The sequence below is a fragment of the Marmota flaviventris genome, chromosome 16 (genome assembly GCF_047511675.1).
Source record: "Marmota flaviventris isolate mMarFla1 chromosome 16, mMarFla1.hap1, whole genome shotgun sequence".
In the NCBI taxonomy this organism is placed as follows: Eukaryota; Metazoa; Chordata; class Mammalia; order Rodentia; family Sciuridae; genus Marmota; species Marmota flaviventris.
The window spans coordinates 48,362,214-48,383,716 of record NC_092513.1 but is presented as its reverse complement, the minus strand read 5'-3'; the positions used below and the strand labels follow the sequence as shown (position 1 = coordinate 48,383,716).

General features: G+C 40.3%; 1 protein-coding gene across 1 annotated transcript; it reads left to right on the top strand.

The window, feature by feature from the left end:
* The first annotated feature begins 14,894 nt into the window (after positions 1–14,894).
* Positions 14,895–15,718, top strand: LOC139702193 (zinc finger HIT domain-containing protein 3-like). Its single transcript, XM_071602670.1, has one exon. The coding sequence runs from the start codon at positions 14,904–14,906 to the stop codon at positions 15,366–15,368; it is 465 nt and encodes a 154-aa protein (XP_071458771.1). The 5' UTR covers positions 14,895–14,903; the 3' UTR covers positions 15,369–15,718.
* Positions 15,719–21,503: the final 5,785 nt, after the last annotated feature.

Here is a 21,503-nt window from a genome sequence, read left to right as displayed (position 1 = left end):
ATTACTTTGATAAGTGTGCATTACCAGTGATGCTCTGCGCCAGGGGTTCACCAACTCCTGTGTGCACAAGAATCACACACAGTGCTTATTTAAAATTGCATGTCCTTCAGTCCTTCCCCAGAGAATCTGGTTTTATAGGCTCTGTGTCATGGTGATGAAATTGCACATTTTGGCTTTCACATTCATCAAATTTCTTGGCTAGTACAAAATTCAAAAGTCAAAGATTGGAATGCAGTGGAAAATAATTGTCTTTTCCACCCTGGTTCTCCAGCCATTCAGTTCCTCTCCCAGATGGAACTTCAACTTCTTGCATAGGTTATTGTTGTTAACTGGCAGTGCACACATAAGTGTATACAATTATCCATATTTCACTCTATTTTTACATATGTGGTAGCATGTTATAAACATTGCTTTGCAGTTTGCTTTTCTTTCTCTCAGTACACCTGTGTTCATTATTTAGATCAGCGCCTGGTGCTGATCTGTTCAAATGATGCTGCAATAAATATGTGGTGTCTGTGTCATTTTGCACATATGTAACATATCTAAAAGGTGAATTTTTAGAAATGGCATTCATTACTGGGTCAAGGGGATCTCCTTTCCATTTAGATAGTTATTGCTAAATAGCTCTTCAGAGATTGTCTCCTTTGTACTCCCCCTGGCAATGTGACACTGTCTGTTTTCTCTTAGTCAAATGAATTTCTTATCAAACAGATCTTTGTCAGTCTTGTATCTCTGATTTTTGTTTTGCATTTATCTTATTGTGAATGAGAGTGAACAACTTTTCCTGTGACTAAGAGCCAGGGGTAGTTCCTGTTCCTTTTGGTGAACTCTTTGCCCATCTCTGTTTATATCTTCTGCCTCTTTTTTTTTTTTTTTTTTTTTGATTGGGTTATTGGCCTTATTGACTTGTGAAGTTCTTTGAATGTTAAGGAAAGTAGACTTTTGTTTAAAATATATTTTAAAGATATGTTTCTTTTCCTGGTTTTTCCATTTGACTTTATACTTTTAAAAAATTATGTTATTTTCTTTTTTTAAGGTAATTCAATTTGTCAGTCTTTATGGCTTCAAACTTCTGTGAAATATTTATGAAGGCCTTTCCCATTCTTCAGATTATTTTTATTTTTATTTTAAAGAGAGAGAGAGAGAGAGAGAGAGAGAGAGAGAGAGAATGAATGAGAATTTCAATATTTATTTTTCAGTTTTCGGCGGACACAACACCTTTGTTTGTATGTGGTGCTGAGGATCGAACCCGGGCCGCACGCATGCCAGGCGAGCGCGTTACCGCTTGAGCCACATCCCCAGCCCCCCAGATTATTTTTAAAGATCTGTTTTCTTTTAGTATTTTTATGGTTTTATTTTGGAGGTTTGCAATTTTTCCATATGGAATTTTTGTTGTTGGTTGTTATGATGTGTAGACTATATATTCAATCTTATATTTTTGCAAATGGCCACCTAATTATCTCAGCATTATTTCTTGAATAATGCATTTCCCTTCTATTAATTAAAAAAAGGGAATAAAAATATGAAAAATCTCATATGAATATGTATTCTTATGTAACTTCTTATGTGAATATACATATATATATATATATATATATATATATATATTTTTTTTTTTTTTTAAGAGAGAGAGAGAGAGAGAGAGAGAGAGAGAGAATTTTTTTTTAATATTTATTTTTTAGTTTTCGGCGGACACAACATCTTTGTTTGTATGTGGTGCTGAGGATTGAACCTGGGCCGCACGCATGCCAGGCGAGCGCGCTACCGCTTGAGCCACATCCCCAGCCCATGTGAATATATATTTACTACAACTATAGTCACTATTTTTGGATATTCTATTCTGTACCAATGATCCATTTATTCAGTGCTTCAATACCATGTTTTTTATTATATTTTATAATGAATCTTAATATTTAGAGGATTTGTCATTTCTCATTAATCTTACTTAAATTTTTGGTCATTATTCTTATTTATTTTTTAATACAAATTTTCTTTTCTTTTCACAGTGCTGGAGATTGAACCAGGGACCTTATTCACAACAGACAAGGGCTCTACCACTGAGCTACGCCCCCAGCCCTCCACATGAACTTCAGAATCATCTTGTTCAGTTTTAAAAAGTCCTGTTGGTATTTTCATTGGAATAATATTAAAGTTTTAGATTAGCTCATGGAGGATTAGTATCTTTATTTTGTTAAATCTTCCTGTCCAAGATAAAGTATGACTTTTCATTTGTTTAAATCTTTTCCTGTGTCCACTAATATTTTAAATATTTTTTCATACATGTCTTCTGCATGTTTCTGGTTTTATAAAGTTTTTATAAAGTTTTTTTCTAGGTGTTTGATGTCAGTATAACTTCTAACTCATTGTTGTGTCCATTAAGACTATTATTAAGCTTCTTCCTCAGAAACATTCTGAATTCCCATATCTTTCTTCAGCCAATTCTCTTGTGTTTTCTGAGGGAATTGGCAGTTTATTTGTATGGCTGGTGGTTCAGGTGTTGGTGGAAACTGTGCTCTTGATGTTTGATTAAGGAAATAAATGTACACCGTATACTGCAATTACTCAATTAAATTATGGATTTATATAACTTTAGAGATTGACCCTTTCATCCTTTCTGAGGTCCAGATGAGAAAATTGAGCCTCAGAGAGGTTAAGTCTTGGATGATCAGTGTAGAACCTGGGTTTCTAGACTTTGTGACTCAATAGCTTGGGCTCTGGGTTAGGCTAAGAGGTCAGTATATGAAACTCAAGAACCAAACACCATGAGCAAAAGCTTCGACTTTGGCAAAGACTGGTAGCTTCTCACTACTCTGAGCTATGCTCCTTTATTAATCGGTTTAGGAATTAACACAATCCTGAAACTTGGGCCAGAGTTGATTTTCAGAGATTGCAATGTCTCCAAACGCTAGCTCCAAGTTTCCTCAAGGGAGTAGCGCAAATGACCATTGGTCTCCAATGAATCATCAGGCTGCATTTGCTGGAATGAATGAACCCACTGTGAGAGCAGGAAATCAGGACAAACACCTACACTTGCTAAATCAAACAGCTTCCCTTTCTGAGTCCCTGGAGATTATTTGTCACCAAATGGACAGATCTGCTCTGCAAAGTTCTTACAGGCTTCACAGCTTGTAAATAAGAGGGTGCATTCCTCATGCTCCCCTTTTGTTTGAAGCTGGCAGAGGGAGGACCTCTGGCTCCAATCAGCAGGGATGACCAGTAGCTGGGCCACCTGGGAGAGAGTGGTGACTTCATTTGAATAAGCTTGGTCGTCCGCTATACTTTATTCAGAGGACCCTAGATGTTGAAAACACAAGGCATCTTATACATGGAAAACCATGTTGGAAGCACCTTCATGTTACCTGTGGTATATTGGAATAGATTGCTATGTATTTAACACTTCTCATAATTCATTATTTATATATGCCTTTTTGGTACTCTTTTTTTTTCCTTTTTAATTTGGTGGTGCTAAGATTGAACCTAGGATCTCATCTGCAGTTCTTTCTTGTACTCTTACTATCGTTTGTTTTTATACCAGGACTTCCTTTTTGTGGCTTTGTTTGATCTATTCTTCCATTTAAGTTTTGTTGGTTGTTTGAATCTCCAACAAAAATCTCTTACTTTTTGATACTACTCAATTCAGTGGTATAATTTCCATTTGGGTCCTTCCAGGAAATACCTCCTTTCCTTTATAAATGGGTTAAAGATACTTTTATTTTAGAAGTGACCATGAGAAGTCTTTGGCCAGTGTTTATATCTTGAATGAGGGCATCTGATGGATCTGCTGCCCCCCAGTTCAAACTTGTTTTTCCTTGATTGCTTTGTGGGACATTTGACACTGTGGCCCACTCTGTCTTTCCTGAAACCCTTTCTCCATTTGACTTTCAGGATGCTATAGATGTATCAGGAGTATGAGGAGGTGGAAAGACCATGAATTTGCAGTCATGAAAATGTGGGTTTGAATCTTGATTCTGTACACCAACCCTGAGGCTTGAACAAGTTACTCAATCTCCCCAGGGTACAGGGTTCCCTCCTTCCCTTTTTTTATCCTTCCTTTCCTTTATGCAATCCTCCTGCCTCAGCCTTCCCAGTCTCTGGGATTGCGGGAGTGTACCACTGTACCCAGCTCACAGGGTTCTCACCTCAAAAAGAGGGCAACATTGCCCATCTCACATCCTGGTCATCAGCCTTGATGCTCTACCCAGCTTCAGCTTTGTGAATGTTGGAGCAGGGGTTGAAATCCTGGGCATGATGCTAGGATAGACATTCATTGAATAAATGATGTCATGTGCACCTGCCATGACATCATTTATTCATGTACAAAGTATGAGTGTTCTCTAGGGAGACAAAACCAAGGGGAAACACACACACATACACACACACACACACAGGCACATATGTTTACAAATATGTAGATAGACATATATTTTGAGGAATTGGCTTATGTAATTGTGGAGGTTGGTAAGTCTGAAATCTGTCATTCAGGCCAGCACGAATCTGGTGACTCAGCTAAGAGCTGATGTTGGAGTCTTAAGTCCAAATTCTTCAGGGCAATAGTTTGGGGAATCAGGGAGAATTTCCATCTTGCGGTCTGGAGAATTTCTTCTTTGGGAAACCGGTCTTTGCTCTTATGACCTTCCACTGACTGATGAGGCTCACCATCACCATGGAGGGTAATCTTCTTTGCTCTAAGTCTATAATAGAAATATGAATCTCTTCTAAAAAATACCTTCACTGAAGCTTTTAGATTGGTGGTTTTGGACTAAACAATGTGGCACCATAGCCTTGCCAAATGGATACCTAAAATTAACCATCACATTCCATAAGCTGGGTCACTGATCCTTAGCAACTGGATTCCAGTTCAAAGTTAAAGGACGTTGAGGTGATACAACATGATGTGTGTGTGTGGGGGGGGGCTTAGGAATCTCTGTTAGAATTCTCTTAGGATCAGAGTTCTGTGCTATTTCTTGAAGCCTCCCTTGGGGTGCTTACTTAGGGGAAGTTAGGTAGAGGGTGCCATCCTGAAGCCCAGGAGCTTTCTTTGGCTCAGGTCTGGGTTTAGTTCTGCCTTGTGTGACCCTGGACAAGTCACTGGGTTCTTCTGGACCTCAGCTCATTCATCTTTAAAGGGGAACATTTAGGACTTGGTGCATTTTCTCTTTTCCTCTTTTAACACTGCTTTTCTCTGTTCCTCTTTTAGTACCAAGTTTGCAGAGACTTGTTAGGAATTTCTGGCTTGTGATTGCTTCACTTTTTTGGAAATAGCTCCATATTTTTAAGCAACATTAAGAATTGACATCACATGTTTATTGAGAGGAAAAGTGATACCTTTTTATCAGTGATGTGATGCTATCATTCATCTAGTAGTGCTTGATACATGTTTTTTGGATTAAAATTTTTTTAATGTATATCTCATTGTTTATATTCATAGCAGAAGCTCCTCAGCAATGGTAGATAGACCCTTTCTCTGCATCAGCTGTCTTGGTGTGTTAGCTTTGAGTCCCTATTACAAAATGCCTGAGATAATCAAATTAATAGTAGAAAAGGCTTATTTTGGCTCATGGTTCAGAGATTTCAGTTCTTGGTCATTTGGTCCTGTTGGTTTGGGCCTGTGGAAGCCCAGTACATTATGGTAGGAGCATGTGATAGAGGAAGCCTGTTCACCTCACAGTGGCCAGGAAGCAAATCCAAGGACAGGAAGGGGTTTGTGCCAATGTACTTCCAGGGCATGCTCCAAATGACCTAATTTCCTCCCACTAGCTGTTACCTCCTAAAGAGTCCACCACCTCTCAGTAGTGCCCCAGGCTGGAGACCAAGCCTTTAACATAGCAACCTTTGGGCAACATTGAAGATCCAAACTATAGCATTTGGAAAGAACCAAAGCTCTTCAATGAGATAGATCTGGATTTCCATTGTGGCTCTTCTACTTATCAGCTCTGTGAACTTGGCCAGAATTGTTAATTCCTCTGAGTTTCAGTTTACTCATCTGCAAATGGAAGTAATAGGATATCTCACAGAGTGGCTGTGAAGTTAAATGAAATGCTGTCTGTCAACTGCCAAGCATAATCCTTGACACAGAGTTAACTCAAAATAAAAATGAGTTCCTTTCTCTCCCCTTGGGTAGTTTCTGGAGTCCTAGAGCACTGTGTTGCCAGTAGGAAGTTCAAGAAAAGGGGCTTGGGCTGGGGTTGTGGCTCAGTGGTGGAGCGCTTGCCTAGCATGTGGGAGGCACTGGGTTTGATCCTCAGCATCACATAAAAATACATGCTATATTTTCAATTCCCAGCACCACAATAAAATAAAATAAATAAGTGAAGAATAAACTATGCCATTTCATTAAATAAATAAATAAAGGTGTTGTGTCTGTCTACAACTAAAAAGAAATATTAAAAAAAAAAGAAACTCACTTTCCCAGGTGTCCAAGTGTCAAGGAACTTATCTGACTCTTTTTTTTTTTTTTTTTTTTTAAAACCACATCAGGGTGTGGTCACCAGTGGAGCATGTCACATCTGAAAGGGAGGGTCAAGCCCTAAAGTGCTTTACTTAACTTTTAAAACAGACAGTCTGTACTCTAGGAAATCAGTGGTTCTTCCCTTCTAGGAAGAAATGATGAATCATTACAGGAAATATTGTTTTTTTCCCTCAAGTATGTTACCATTAAAAATAGAACTGTCCGTTGAGAACAATTTTGGGAGGAGCCAAAGTAGAGGTGGGTTTACTAGAGTTGAAGTCACCAGTTTTGAAAGTGTCAATTCCAGGCTTTAATCCATGTCAGAGTCTCTCCAAGACCTCAAAAGACTTGAACAGTATATTGAAAAACATTAATTAAAATGCAAGTTTATAGCATGTACCAGGCCCTGGGTTTAATCCCACCACGACAAAAACAAAATATTAATCCAAACAAAATATCTGCCCCTCCCCTGCATCATACTTTAAGACTTGAAATACTATCAATAATATGTGCGGAACATGGTAAATAATTTTCTCTCCATAACTAACTAAAAGCATAAAAGAAAAATCCTTTCAGTTTCCAAAGACAGCATGGTACAGGTGATAATGGATGTGTTGATTTATTTGTAGTAATCATTATATGGTGTATAGATATATCAAATCATCATGTTATACACCTTGAATATGTTCAATCTTTGTCAATTGCATATTTAAAAAAAAAAAAAAAGTGACGGTGTAAGAATTGGCTGGGCTGCTTGGGAGGCTGAGGCTGGTCCATACTGCTCTCTGTAGGACTGAGCCTGAGGATTTTTTCCTCCTTTTTCTAGAGAATCATTTGGGTTGGGCCAGTATGTACTCACCCCTTCTCTTCATTGGTTTCTTTCAAACCCCAAATGGCTGTTAATAACCATTAACCAATTTTCCCAAGTGGTGGTAAATTACCATTCATTAGTTTCTTTCAATTATTTCATTCTTTAAAGAGCTAGGCTCTCTCTTTTTCTTTCCTTTGAAACTGTTGGAGGTCACTTCAATATAGTCTTCATGCTGTTTATTTATTTATTGCAGTGTTGGGGTTCAAACTCAGAGCCTCATGCATGCTAGACCAGCATTGTACCACTGGGCCACACCTCTAGCTCTCTGAGTGTTATTTTTTTATTTTGGGGGTACCAGGGAATGAACCCAGAGACACTTACCCACTGATCCACATTCCCAGCCCGTTTTTAAATTTTTTTAATTTTAAGACAAGTTCTTGCTAAGTTGCTTAGGGCCTCACTAAGTTGCTGAGGCTGTCTTTGAATTTGCTATCCTCTTGTCTCAGCCTCCAGAGCCATTGGGATTATACATGTGTTCCACCACACTCAGTCTCTGCGTGTTATTTAATTGGCACTCTCCAAATGCCTGAAGTTGGGAGTCAAGATGCCCTTGGTTCCTCTTTTCTGAGTTGGTTACTGCTGCAAATCAGCAAAGCTAACATGGCCACTGGGCTCAACTCCCCTTTTGTGTGGAATAAGCAAAGCTGTTTCATCAGGGCTGATTTCATCCAAGGGCCAGTGGACTTGGGTACCGTGCTCTTGTTTTCCAGAGGGGGAAGGCCAGCTTCCTCTTCCCTCTGGGTCTCTCCCTGTACTGAATGCTTTCCCACTCTGAGGCCTAAGCAACTTCTTTAAGACTGACATTTATGTGGCGAGGGAAGGAGATGAGAGAGGGAGAGAAAAAACACAAAAGAGAACTCAGTCTTCTCTGTGGGTACCCCTTTAGTGAGGGATGGGACAAAAGGGACAGTCACTTGCTGCCTGTCCATGGGTTCTTTATGCTGAGAAAAGCCACTTCTTGTCTCTGGGCCTCTGAGGTGGACCCAAGGGAGGGATTGCTCTGTTCTTCTCACCTGATCTCTCTCTCCTTGGGGCACTTCAGGGAAAGGGTCTCTGGGCCAGCGTCACTCCTGAACACACAAAGGTTGAGTCCTTTTGGCAGACAAGGGCTGTTCACAAATTCTGTTCTTGGAGGTTTGTGCTCACATTCCAGCAGGGTCAGGAAACAGGAAGCCAAACAAAGGACAGAAGCACAGAGGAAGAGACCAAGAGAGAGCGGGACAAGGAAAGAGCGAGGTACTTTCAAATCGGATCCAACAGGCTCATCCTGCTGACTGTGTGTAGAGGAGGCAATGGGAATCGAGGAGTTTTCTTAATTTAATATTTTCATTTTAATGAGATACACACACAAAACGATACATATCATCCATATGCACAGTTTAAAGATAATAACAATACAAATACCCAGGTCCCACCATGCAGCTTCAGAGTAGAGTAGCATCAGTCTTTGAACTCTTCTTCGTGGGGCTGGGGTCAGTTTTCAGGTGCCCATGGCTATTTAGTGTACTGCCAAATGTCTGAATCCACCACACCTTTACATTTAAATATGTCCACTTATCACCTCTTTGGCATCCTCCAGATAACAACTGGTCTTGGTGATTTGAAGGATTTCTTTCCTCCCCAAAACCTTCCCACCAGCTTCCCCACAATCCTGGCCACCGCTGAGGACTTTCCCCAGTTTTGACTACAAAAAAGGATTGAAAGTGCACACAGGGAGACCTCTTCCTGTTAATAACATGTTTAGCTCCCCCATTCTTAATTTCTGTGGATACTAGGGCCAGGAATCTTTATAGGCTTAAGGCAGAGCAACTCCCCTACCCCCAACCCCCCCCCCCAACAGCGCAGATAAGATGTATCTAGTTTAGGGGTTGGGGTGGGGAAGGGATAGGTGGGTTGCCAAAAATGATTTTTCTTTCCCTTCTCCTCCTCCTCCTCCTCCTCCTCCTCCTCCTCCTCCTCCTCCTCCTCCTCCTCCTCCTCCTCTTCCTCCTTCTTCTATATAACCTTTTTGTATTTCGTTATTATTGATAGACAGTGTCTGGGAAGAAGAGAAGCTGCTCCTTCTTGTTTCTCTTTATGGAAATACAGGTTTCTTTAGGGCTATGCGTCCTGCCAACTCTAGGGCCTGAGCAAAGGACCTGGTCCTGAGTCCCCTATAGCTGGTAGAGGATCTCAGAGCTATTAACAAGGCCCAGAGGATGAAGTCACTGATCAGTCTGGTAGAAGTGAAATCATCAGGTAGCAGCAGGTGACCTTGATCTGGGGCCTGCAATTGTTTGGACTTATTGGTGGAATTTTGTATGTGTACAGGTCTATGCATTTTTCTGGGGAAAACTCCATTGATTTCATTAGATTCTCGAAGCCACTGGTAACCAAAAGTAGGTAAGAACCAGTAATCACTTCTGATTGCTAGTTTGTAATAAAATGAGAAAATAAGGATATATTGTTTTTGTAAAAAATAAGCCTAAAATTATAAGAATGCCCTTAATTTTGGGATTGTCTCTTTTTTTGGTATTAAAATATTCTTTCCTTTTATGGGATAATGGAGCTAATGAATGATAATTTTAAGAAAGGTTGTCTCTCCCCCCCCCCCTCCATACTGGGGATTGAACAAAGGGTTCTCTACCTACTACTGAGCTACAGTCTCAGCCCTTTTTTATTTCATTTTATTTATTTATTCTTGAGACAGGGTATCACTAAGTTGACATGGGTAGCCTTGAACTTGTGATCCTCCTGCCTCAGCCTCCTGAGTAGCTGCAATGACCGGTGGGTGCCACTGCCCCTGGCTAAGGCTTTCTCTTGACAAAGTCAAAAGACAGTTCCACTGGCTGGGGTTGTAGCTCAGCGATAGAGTGCTTGCCTAGCATGAGTGAGGCCCTGGGTTTGATTCTCAGCACCACATAAAAATAAATAAATAAAATAAAGGTATTGTGTCCAACTACATCTAAAAAATAATATTTAAAAAAAGATGGTTCCATCTTTAATTACAATTTCTTCTTTTTTATTTATTTGTTATTCTAGTTTGTTATATATGACAGCAGAATACATTACAATTCATATTACACATACACAGCACAATTTTTCATATGGTTGTATATAAACTAATTCAAACCAATCGTGTCTTCATACATAGGGTAATGGTATCCATCTCATTCCACCATCTTCTTTATCCCCATGCCCCTGACCTTCCCCACCCACCCCTTTGCCCTATCCAGAGTTCGTCTATTCCTCCCATGCTCCCCCTCCCTACTCCACTATGAATCAGCCTCAATATATCAGAGAAAACATGGCATTTGCTTTTTTGGGATTGGCTAACTTAACTTAGCGTTATCTTCTCCAACGCCATCCATTTACCTGCAAATGCCATGATTTTATTCTCTTTTATTGCTGAGTAATATTCCATTGTGTATATATGCCACATTTTTTTCCATTTCTCTACTGAAAGGCATCTAGTTGTTTCCACAGTTTAGCTATTGTGAATTGTGCTAATATAAACATTGATGTGGCTGTGTCCCTGTAGTATGCTGTTTTTAAGTCCTTTGAGTATAGATTGAAGAGAGGAATAGCCGGGTCAAATGGTGGTTTCATTCCTAGTTTTCCAAGGAATCTCCATACTGCTTTCCAGATTGGCTGCTCCAATTTGTGGTCCCACCAGCAATATATGAGAGTGCTTTTTCCCTCACATCCTCACTAACACTTGTTGTTTGTATTCATAATAGCTGCCATCCTGACTGGAGTGAGATGAAATCTTAGAATAGTTTTGATTTGCATTTCTCTAATTGCTAGAGATGTTGAACATTTTTTCATATGTTTGTTGATTGATTGTATATCCTCTTCTGAGAAGTGTCTGTTCAGGTCCCTGGCCCATTTATTGATCCGGTTATTTGTTTTTTTGGTGCTTAGCTTTTTGAGTTCTTTATATACCCTAGAGATTAGTGCTCTATCTGATGTGTGAGGGGTAAAAATTTGTTCCCAAGATGTAGGCTCTCTGTTCACCTCACTGATTGTTTCTTTTGCTGAGAAGAAACTTTTTAGTTTAATACATCCCATTTATTGATTCTTGACTTTAATTCTTGTGCTATAGGAATCTTATTAAGGAAGTTGGGGCCTAATTCAACGTGATGGAGATTTAGGCCTACTTTTTCTTCTAATAGGTGCAGTGTCTCTGGTTTAATTAGGTCCTTGATCCACTTTGAGTTGAATTTTGTGCATGGTGAGAGATAGGGGTTTATTTTCATTTTGTTACATGTGGATTTCCAGTTTTCTTAGCACCATTTGTTGAAGAGGCTATCTTTTCTCTAGTGTAGTTTAAGGTCTGGTATAGCGATGCTGCCTGCTTTACTCTTCTTGCTAAGGATTGCTTTAGCTATTCTGGGTCTCTTATTTTTCCAAATGAATTTCATGACTGCTTTTTTGTATTTCTATGAGGAATGTCATTGGGATTTTGATTGGAATTGCATTAAATCTGTGTAGTGCTTTGGGTAGTATGGTCATTTTGATAATATTTATTCTGCCTATCCAAGAGCAAAGTAGATCTTTCCATCTTCTAAGGTCTTCTTTGACGTCTTTCTTTAGGGTTCTGTAGTTTTCATTGTACAGATCTTTCACCTCTTTCATTAAGTTGATTCCCAAGTATTTTATTTTATTTTTTGAGGTTATTGTAAATGGGGTAGTTTTCCTCATTTCCTTCTCAGAGGATTTGTCACTGATATACAGAAATGCCTTTGATTTATGGGTGTTGATTTTTTATCCTGTTACTTTGCTGAATTCATTTACTAGTTCTGTAAGTTTTCTCATGGAATTTTTTGGGTCTTCTAGGTATAGAATCATATCATCGGCAAATATTGCTAGTTTGAATTCTTTTTGTCCTTTCTGTCTCCCTTTAATTTCTTTCTTCTGTCTAATTGCTCTGGCCAGTGTTTCAAGAACTATGTTAAATAGAAGTGGTGAAACAGGGCATCCCTGTCTTGTTCCAGTTTTTAGAGGGAATGCCTTCAATTTTTCTCCATTTAGAATTATGTTGACCTGGGGCTTACCATAGATAGCTTTTATGATGTTGAGATATGTTCCTGTTATCCCTAGTTTTTCTAGTGTTTCGAACATGAAGGGGTGCTGTATTTTGTCAAATGCTTTCTCTGTATCAATTGTTATAATCATTTGATTCTTATCTTTAAGTCTATTGATGTTATGAATTATATTTCTTTTTTTTGAGAGAGAGAATTTATATATATATATATATATATATATATATATATATATATATATATATATATATATATATATATATATATTTAGTTTTCGGCGGACACAACATCTTTGTTTGTATGTGGTGCTGAGGATTGAACCTGGGCCACACGCATGCCAGGCGAGCGTGCTACTGCTTGAGTCACATCCCCATCCCCATGAATTATATTTCTTGTCCCCCTTTTTTCTTTTCCTGAACTGTGAAACCCCAGACTCCGAGAACCGCTAATTCAGAAGGTTACCTTTATATTTGCACATTATTTAGCAATGTTCTATTGTGAATTATTTTTCCCACTCTCTCCTGGACATGAATTTATTATGTGCAAAAGAAAAGTGATGTAAATTCAAGGACACACTGTCACAATGGGCAAATCATCGAATCTTCTTGGGCCTTAATTTTCTTATTAAAATGAGGGATTTGAGCCAGGATATCTTAAGGTTCCATCCAAATCTAACATTGTGTAATTAAAGTGAACACATGTGAGGTCAGATAGGAAAGGCTGAAGTACACATCAGAACCTTGAAAGAGAAAGACAAGGGCAGAGGGGGAACCCTATCTCTTGATTGACTTCAAAAGTCAGAGCAGAAGAAATGTTTTGGAATGTGTAGCATTTAAAATTCTGGATGGTTCTATTAACTCATATGCTATCTTTGTTTTATGAAGGGTTCTTGGTGAGATTGAATGTGAAATTTTTGCAAAGTGTAAGGCTTTTGCCCAAAAGTAGGTAAAATGATTTTTTTATGGAGTGGGGTACTGGGGATTGAATCTAGAGGCACTTTACCCTTGAGTCACACCCCCTGTCCTTTAATTTTTTATTTTGAGATGAGGGTCCCACTAACTTGCTGAGGCTGCCCTTGAATTTACGATCCTCCTACCTCATCTTCCTAAATAGTTTGGATTACAGGTGGTAACATGCTTTTATAAAAAAATGGGTATGGGAGAAACTGACCATAATCAAATATAACAAAAACAACATAATAGTGACAAAAAGGAAACAATAATAGTTACTGTTTAGCTCATTGAGTGCCAGCTCTGATCTGAATTTCACGATCATTATCCTGCTGAATCTGGCAAGGTAGGTTTGATCATTACATTTCCTGGATTCCGTTGTAGCTGAGCTCCAGTTTGACTAAATCCACTTACCTGGGAAGCTTCCTGTCCTGGGGCTGCTACTGGGAAGCAGAGCCTCATCCTCAAAGTGTGCTCTCATGACCAGCATCATGGGCAATGCCTAGGAGCTTGCTGGAGCATCTCAGTCCCTACCCCAGACGTATTAAAGCCAAATCTGGATTTAACAGGACTCTCTAGGGACTTATATTCATGAGGAAGTTTGAGAAGCACTGAATTAGATGACTCTTTATTTATTTATTTTAAACTTGTCCCACATGTTAGTATATCATGTTCCCTGGCTTTATGGTTGAAGGAGGGTGTCATAATAAAGATGGAGAAAAGAATGTTCTGGTTGGGGAGAGTAGGATCCTTGCTCTCCTGATGTTTGTGAATTTCTGATTCCCCTTGCCTGTTTCCTTCCTTGAAAACCGAATTTCAAAGAATGCACACAACTGAGACGTGAACACTAATGTATGCAGACTGTGCAGTTTGGGTAGAAAGATGTGTCAATGTAGGGTCATCGGTTGTCACAACTGCCCCACTCTGGCGTGGGATGCTGGGATGTTGGTAGCGGGAGAGGCTGGGTGTGTGGTGACAGGGTCTATGGGAATTCTGTACTTCTGTCCAAATTTGCTGTGAAGCTACATGGCTGCCAGATACAAAGTCTATTCAAAACCTAATACGGCACCACACAGACCTTTCCATGTGGGACAGCCGGTAAGATAATTCCTGTTAGGATCTTTTTTTGAATCATCTGGATAAAAGGTGCTTTTGAAAGAAAGGGTTTTGTTAAGTGCCATGAGCTCATCATCTGGCAGCACCTGTGGGAGAGGAGTCCCAGGGAAGCCCAGGGTGCTGACATGTGGGTGACTCAGGTGCTGCCTGGGTTGGAATGGGCGGGAGAAACCCGGAGAAGTGCCCAGCTCTTTTTGGTGCCTGCTCTGTCACCAGAGCCTGGAGGCGAAGGCTGGACTCTCCTGCTGCTCTTTTTATTTTTTATCTTATTTTTTGCTTCTCTCTGGGCTGCATTTCTCTCTTTGTTCTTAAATGGATGGTCGTGACCTGCGGTGGCTTTTTCAAGGGCTCTGCTAACCCCAGGCAGCCCTGGACCTCGGTTTACTGCAATGTTGTGTCCTAACTGTCAGTTCCTAGAGTCGGCACCCTCTGTTCTCTATTGTGCTTTTGCTTTTTCCTTTTTAAAATAATACTATCTGAGTTGGTCTGGCGCCATGGCGTCGTTCAAATGCAGCACCGTGGTGTGCGTGATCTGCTCCGAGAAGCCCAAGTACCGCTGCCCGGCCTGCTGCGTGCCCTACTGCTCGGTGACCTGCTTCCAGAAGCACAAAGAGCAGTGCAACCCTGAAACTCGTCCCATTAAGAATAAAAGATCAGCTGCTCCTGTGAAAACTACACAGCCTGAGGAAAACAAAGATGATGACTCCTCTATAGCCGATTTTCTTGATAGTGATGAGGAAGAAGACAGAGTTTCTTTGCAGAATTTGAAGAATTTAGGGGAATCTGCAACATTAAAAAACTTATTGCTCAATCCACACCTTAGACAGTTGATGATCAACCTCGATCAGGGTGACAACAAAGCAAAGCTCATGAGAGCCTACATGCAGGAGCCCTTGTTTGTGGAGTTTGCGGACTGCTGTTTAAGAATCGTGGAACCACCACAGAATGAGGATTCTTAAAATGCATTATTGTGCTCCTTGGTCAAGCACATGCCTGACTCCCACAACTATCTAGTCTTTGCAGGGGGGTGGGTCAGGAAGCGGCTAACGTTGTTGGCCTTCGAACATGGAAGGTGGCTTCCCAGATGCAAGCTGACTGCTGAGGTTGTGCAGGTATCTGTTTCTTGACAGGTGTGTATGTTTCAGGCCATGGGGAGTACTCAATGTAGCAAATCCTTTATGAAGAGAGCTTGACATTCATAGGGTTGTTTTCAAATGTTTTATTTTTGGTACATAACTTATTTGTCATGTTTCATACTTATTTCAGTTGAAAACTGATCAGCGTTACTAAGTAAAATCAAGATATGGTGGTTCTCTTGTAAAAAAAAAAATAAAATAATACTATCTAAAATCCATGCAGATAATATACACAGATAATATATCTAATATCCTTTTTCTTTTTTCTTCCTGCTCTCTCCTTTGATTCTCAAGTCAGTGTCTGGTCAATGGACAGCTGATAGTGTAGGGAGACAGACTGGATGTCCCTCATTCTCTGCACAAAGCAGAAATGGAGTAAGTGAAGTGACTTGCCTACGGTCACACAGCTTTGTGGCGAAGGCTGAGGGGATTCTTCCTCTCAATTCTTAAGATCTTCTAAGCCCTGGGGTCTCACTTGCACTGCATGCATAGTAACTAGGTCAGTGAAATATGCAGTGTTTTACTTGTTCTCCATAGAGGGACAACGTTAACCCTGTGTGTTTGCAGTTATGGGATTCTTCCAAAGTTGGCCTTTTCATGGGGATTTTAGGATCAGGGATGGAAACCAATAGGCCAAAGCCATTCTTTCTTCTTCTCCTCTTCCCACCCACCACCTCCTCCTCCTATTTCTTCTCCTTCTCCTTGTTTTAAAAAAATTGACAAAGCCATTCTTTCAAAAGTCATTTTTTTCTTACTGGGCTATGCTGTTATTGCTGAGTACTAAATGAGCCTTTCTTATTTTTATCCATGGTGCTAAGTTTTGGGATTGAACCGAGGGGCACTCAACCACTAAGCCACCTCCCCAGCCCTATTTTGTATTTTATCTAGAGACAGGGTCTCACTGAGTTACTTAGTGCCTCGCTTTTGCTGAGGCTGGCTTTGAACTCACGATCCTCCTGCCTTAGCCTCCCAAGTTGCTGGGATTATAGGCGTGCACCACCACGCCTGGCTTCCATGGTGCTAAATTTTAAGAAATAAACTATCCAAGAAAATAATGGAGCAGAATGGCTAGGCTTGGCTTAACAATGCCAAGCTCAGGTCACATCCGAATAAAAAGAAAACCTGGTAAAACCACGGTGCCCTCAGTGAGTTGAGTCCCTTGGTCTTGGCTAACAAGATGGATTATCAGAATTTGAGGTAATGGTCCCAGGAGCTGTCTTTGGTTTTCACAGCTTCTATTGTAAGCCAATAACTCACTTCTGGTTCCCCCAAGTGACTTGTATTCCCCCATCATTCTCCCCCACCCCCAGGTGGCTTATTCATCAGTGATGTGAGAAACTACTAATTAGCACCCTTCAACCATGTTGAAGCAGTCTGAATTATTGGTGGGTGTTTAAAAAGGAAAACAGCTTCTCCTCCCAACCTCTTCTCTTCTGAGATACTTGAATCAACATGGGAAGGCTATCTCCATATCTCCTGATTGTTAAAGACATTCTAAGTGGAAAACATGGCTATAAGAACAATGCTAAAAAGTTTTTTAAAAAATTAAGACCTATAACACTTCCATCCACATATGATTCTAGTATTTTTACATTTTCATATCTTCTAGGCTTTGGCCATTAAAAAAATGTACATTTATTTGACATTGTGGTAAACACATTGTAACATACCATTTAATATTATGCTTTCTTTGCTTTATGATATCATATATCTTTATATTCATACATTGCCTTCATGATGACCCTTCTCAGCATCTGAATAATATTTACCATGTTGACATCTTAAATGTACTAACCAATTTCTTCTTTTATACTATTAAAATATGAGATTTATTGTAAATAATGGCTATAATATATGTTGGTAAAGATGAGAAGGTAGGCAAAATTAAATATAGAGAGAGGTGTTATGTGTTCTTTCTCTTTTCCAAACTTTTCCTCTTTTTAAAATTTATATATTCTTAAGATAGATCACATGATGTATCTTGAGATACATACATATTGAAGTGATTATTAGAGTCAAACAAATTAGCACACCCATCATCCCACACAATTGCCTTTCTTTCCCTCTCTTCCTCCCTCCCTCCCTCCTTCCTTCCTCCCTCCCTTCCTCCTTTCTTTCCTCTTCCTTTTGGTAAGAGCACCTAAAATCTATTCTCTTGGCAAATTACCAATATAGTACATTGGTATTAACTATCATTTTCATGCTGTACATCAAATCTCTTAGACGTCTTTATCCTACATAACTGCAACTTGGTACCCTTTGAGAAGACACATGAAATCACCATTTCTCAAAGGCATCTGCCATCCCCTGTTTACTGTAGCATTATTCACAATAGTTAAGACATGGAGCAAAACAAAGTGTGCATCAACAGATGAATGCATAAAGAAATTGCAATTGTGCATACCCACATACCCACACCATAGATATTATTCAGTCTTAAAAAAGAAGGAAATTCTATTATTAAAAAAAAACAACACACACACAGTTAAAGACAGGCATGGTGGTGCACCAGGTAAACTCTGGAGGCTGAGGCAAGAGGATCACAAAGTTGAGGCCAGCCTGGAGATGTAGCTCAGAAGTGGAATGCTCCTGGGTTCAATCACTAGTGCCACAAAGAAGAAAGAAAAAGAAAGAAAGGATGGATAAACCTAGAGGCATATATAAATCAGACACAAAAAGGAAAAGAGTGCATGATCTCACATGTGGATTAATAATGATTGAATATATAGAAACAAAGAACACAATGGTGGCTACCAGGGTTGGGGTTGGGGTTCCAGGCAGGTGGGAATGGGAAGATGTGGTTCTAACCAGTCCCTTTGATGACATTTTAGTTGTTTCTAGATCTTCTGTTTTTGAAATGGCCAGGAACCGTGTGTGTGTGTGTGTGTGTGTGTGTGTGTGTGTGTGTGTGTGCAGATATTTTGAAACTGTGTCCTTATAGAGATCTTAGCAATGACAATTGAAAAAGGGACTTAGGGGGAGACCATGCCACTCTTCTGCCTCTGTACCCTCCAAGGGAGATGCACAGTGCTTCCAGGCCACCCCATGGGGGCTGCTCTGTGAAGTACCTTCTCAGCCCCTTTAAAATGTCCTCCTCCGTTCCTTCTATGCGTCTGCCTTCAGTTTCTCCTGCTTTCCATCTCACGATCTTCTCTCAGACCAGAGCTGCCCCCTGGGCTCCTCCTGAACTTCTCTCTCCCACCTCTGGCTGGATCTCATCTTCTCTCTTCACTCCTGGCTCCTTTCAAAAGATCTGCCCTGGAAAGGAGGGGGAGGAGGAGGACAGCATGCATTTGAATCTTATCGGCCTCTTGATCTGGTGACTTGTCTAAATATTATTTCTTGTGCTACTTACATCACAAGCCCTCCAGGCACGGGCCATGCCTTTACATGTGCCGTGGAGAACACATTTGCTGCTGGCACTTGGCAAGCGTGTAATGTTGTTGTAGGGTGTGAATAACAGGGAAGATGGGAATCGATGTTCTGGGGAGGTGAAACCAGTGCTAGAAAAGAGGGGGGCTTCCTGGGAAGACCATTAACCAATGGGGATACTGACGCTGACGTGAGCGCTTGAATGGGGTGCTGTCCAATGCAACAGAACCTCACGGAGCACTTTGAGTCCTGCCAAGTTAAATTGGGGGCCATGGACGAGACAGTGACAAATGCCTCTGAGATAATCCTTCAGTGACATTAGGAGTTGGGACTGGAACACCCTGACAATATCTCCATTTTAATATGTGTAGCTTGGTGAACTATAGAAAGGATTTTTCAAGTATAAAAATGGTCATATTGGGGGCTGGGGATATAGCTCAGTCGGTGGAGTGCTTGCCTTGAATGCACAAGGCCCTGGGTTCAATCCCCAGCACCACAAAAATAAATAAATAAATAAACAAACAAACAAACAAACAAATAAATAAATAAATACATAAATAAAAGAGAAAAGGTCAAATTGGGGGCTGGGGTCCTGGTTCAGAGGTAGAGCTCTCACTTAGCATGCGTGAGGCACTAGATTCAATCCTCAGTACTACATAAAAATAAAATAAAGTAAGATGCTTCTATAAATGGGTTCTTTCTTTTTCCACATTTTTTAATTGGTGCGCTGTAGTCATAGGTATTGATGGGGTTTGTTGTTACGTATTTGTACACACACACACACACACACACACAATGTAACAAAATAATTTGACCAATATCCCTCCCTAGCACTTCCCCCTTTCCTCCCCACTGCCACCCTTTGTCCTTTTCTTCTATTGATCTCCCTTTGATTTTAGGAGATCCACCCCTGAGCTTTGTTTTTTTCCTAAATGGATTCTTTCTTTCTTTCTTTTTAATTTTTATTTTGGTACCAGGGATTGAATCCAGGGGTGCTTAACCACTGAGCCACATCCCTAGCCCTTTTTATTTTTTATTTTGAGACAGGGTCTTGCTAAGTTGCTCAATACCTCACTAAGTTGCTGAGGCTGGCTTTGAACTCACGATCCTCCTGCCTCAGCCTTGCAAGTTGCTGGGATTACAGGTGTAAGCCACTGCCCCCGGCTAAATGGGTTCTTTTCTAATGTACCTGGATTCTGTTCCTATATTTGAAGCAGGGTGATGCTTATTCACTACTTGTTATTTTTTATACAAATTGCATAGGAGGGATCCCTATAACCATTCACTTGCTGTTCTATGTACGCTTTGTTTTTTATTCTCCTAACGATACCTATAGTAGTAATAAGTCTGCTTCTGCTTTGCAGAGCAGGCAAAAGAAAGTAGCCAATATGGGCTGTGCATTTGTCGAGTCAGAATTCAGACTCAGCCTGAGCTATTTGTCCAGTGTCATGAGTATCTCTCTGACATGGGAAATGATGGCCATTTCAGCCTTTTCTTTTATTGGCTCCCATTGGGCCCTTCATATTATTTCTGTTTGTCGGGTGGACATCATTCTTGGGCTGTTAAAATTCCAGAGAAACGACTGGACTTTGGAATAGTCAATAAATGAGGCCCAGAAATGGCAGCCTCAGGTATTTTTGTGGAACACAGAGATGGAAGAGGGGAAGGAGAAAGGGCCTAGTCAGCTAAAAACACCCATTAGACACCACGTGAAGCCCATGAGGCGTTTGTGCGGAAATGTTCTGATGGGTGGTTAGAAGGGAGTTGTCTCTTTTAAACTGTTTTTGAATTGCTGTAATTGCTCCAGAAATACTGAGAAGCTGTGGTCAGAACGTTGATTCGAGTTTCCAGGAGATTGAGGCTCTCCTTGATGTCAAGGAGAGACTCTGAACCTTTTGTAGCCTGACAGTGGATAAGTATAAGTGTTTACATTTTTTATTTTATTTTTTGTGGTACTGAGGATTGCACCCAGGGCCTTGTGCATGGTAGGCAAGTGCTTTACCACTGAGCTATATCTCCAGCCCTTAAACTACATTTTTTGGGGGGTAGGGTATCAGGGATTGAACTCAGAGGCATTCAGCCACTGAGCCACATTCCCAGCCCTATTTTCTATTTTATTTAGGGACAGGGTCTCATGGAGTTGCTTAGCACCTCGCTTTTGCTGAGGCTGACTTTGAACTTGCAATCCTCCTGCCTCAGCCTTCTGAGCCACTGGGATTACAGCCATGCACCACCGCGCCTGGCTTAAACTGCATTTTAATTGAATCACCTACATTCCTTCTCTATGTCTTTAGGGTTTGGGGGCTACATCTACTATTACTACTATGTGACTTTGGGCAAATGAATTCATCTCTCTAGGTTTCAACTTCCTCCTTTATTTAATGGGGATAATATTAGTATCTATCACATAAAGTAATCCCATGGATTGAATTGATTGAATGTTTAAATGAGAACTCTACTGAGAGCTCAATAAATGTTAACTATTATTGTCATTATTGTTATTCTAAAGGTTAACTTGTCCTCTAAAGACACTAGGTTTGCTCTTCATCTGGTAATGAATACATGCCTTTGCTTTTTTTATTATGG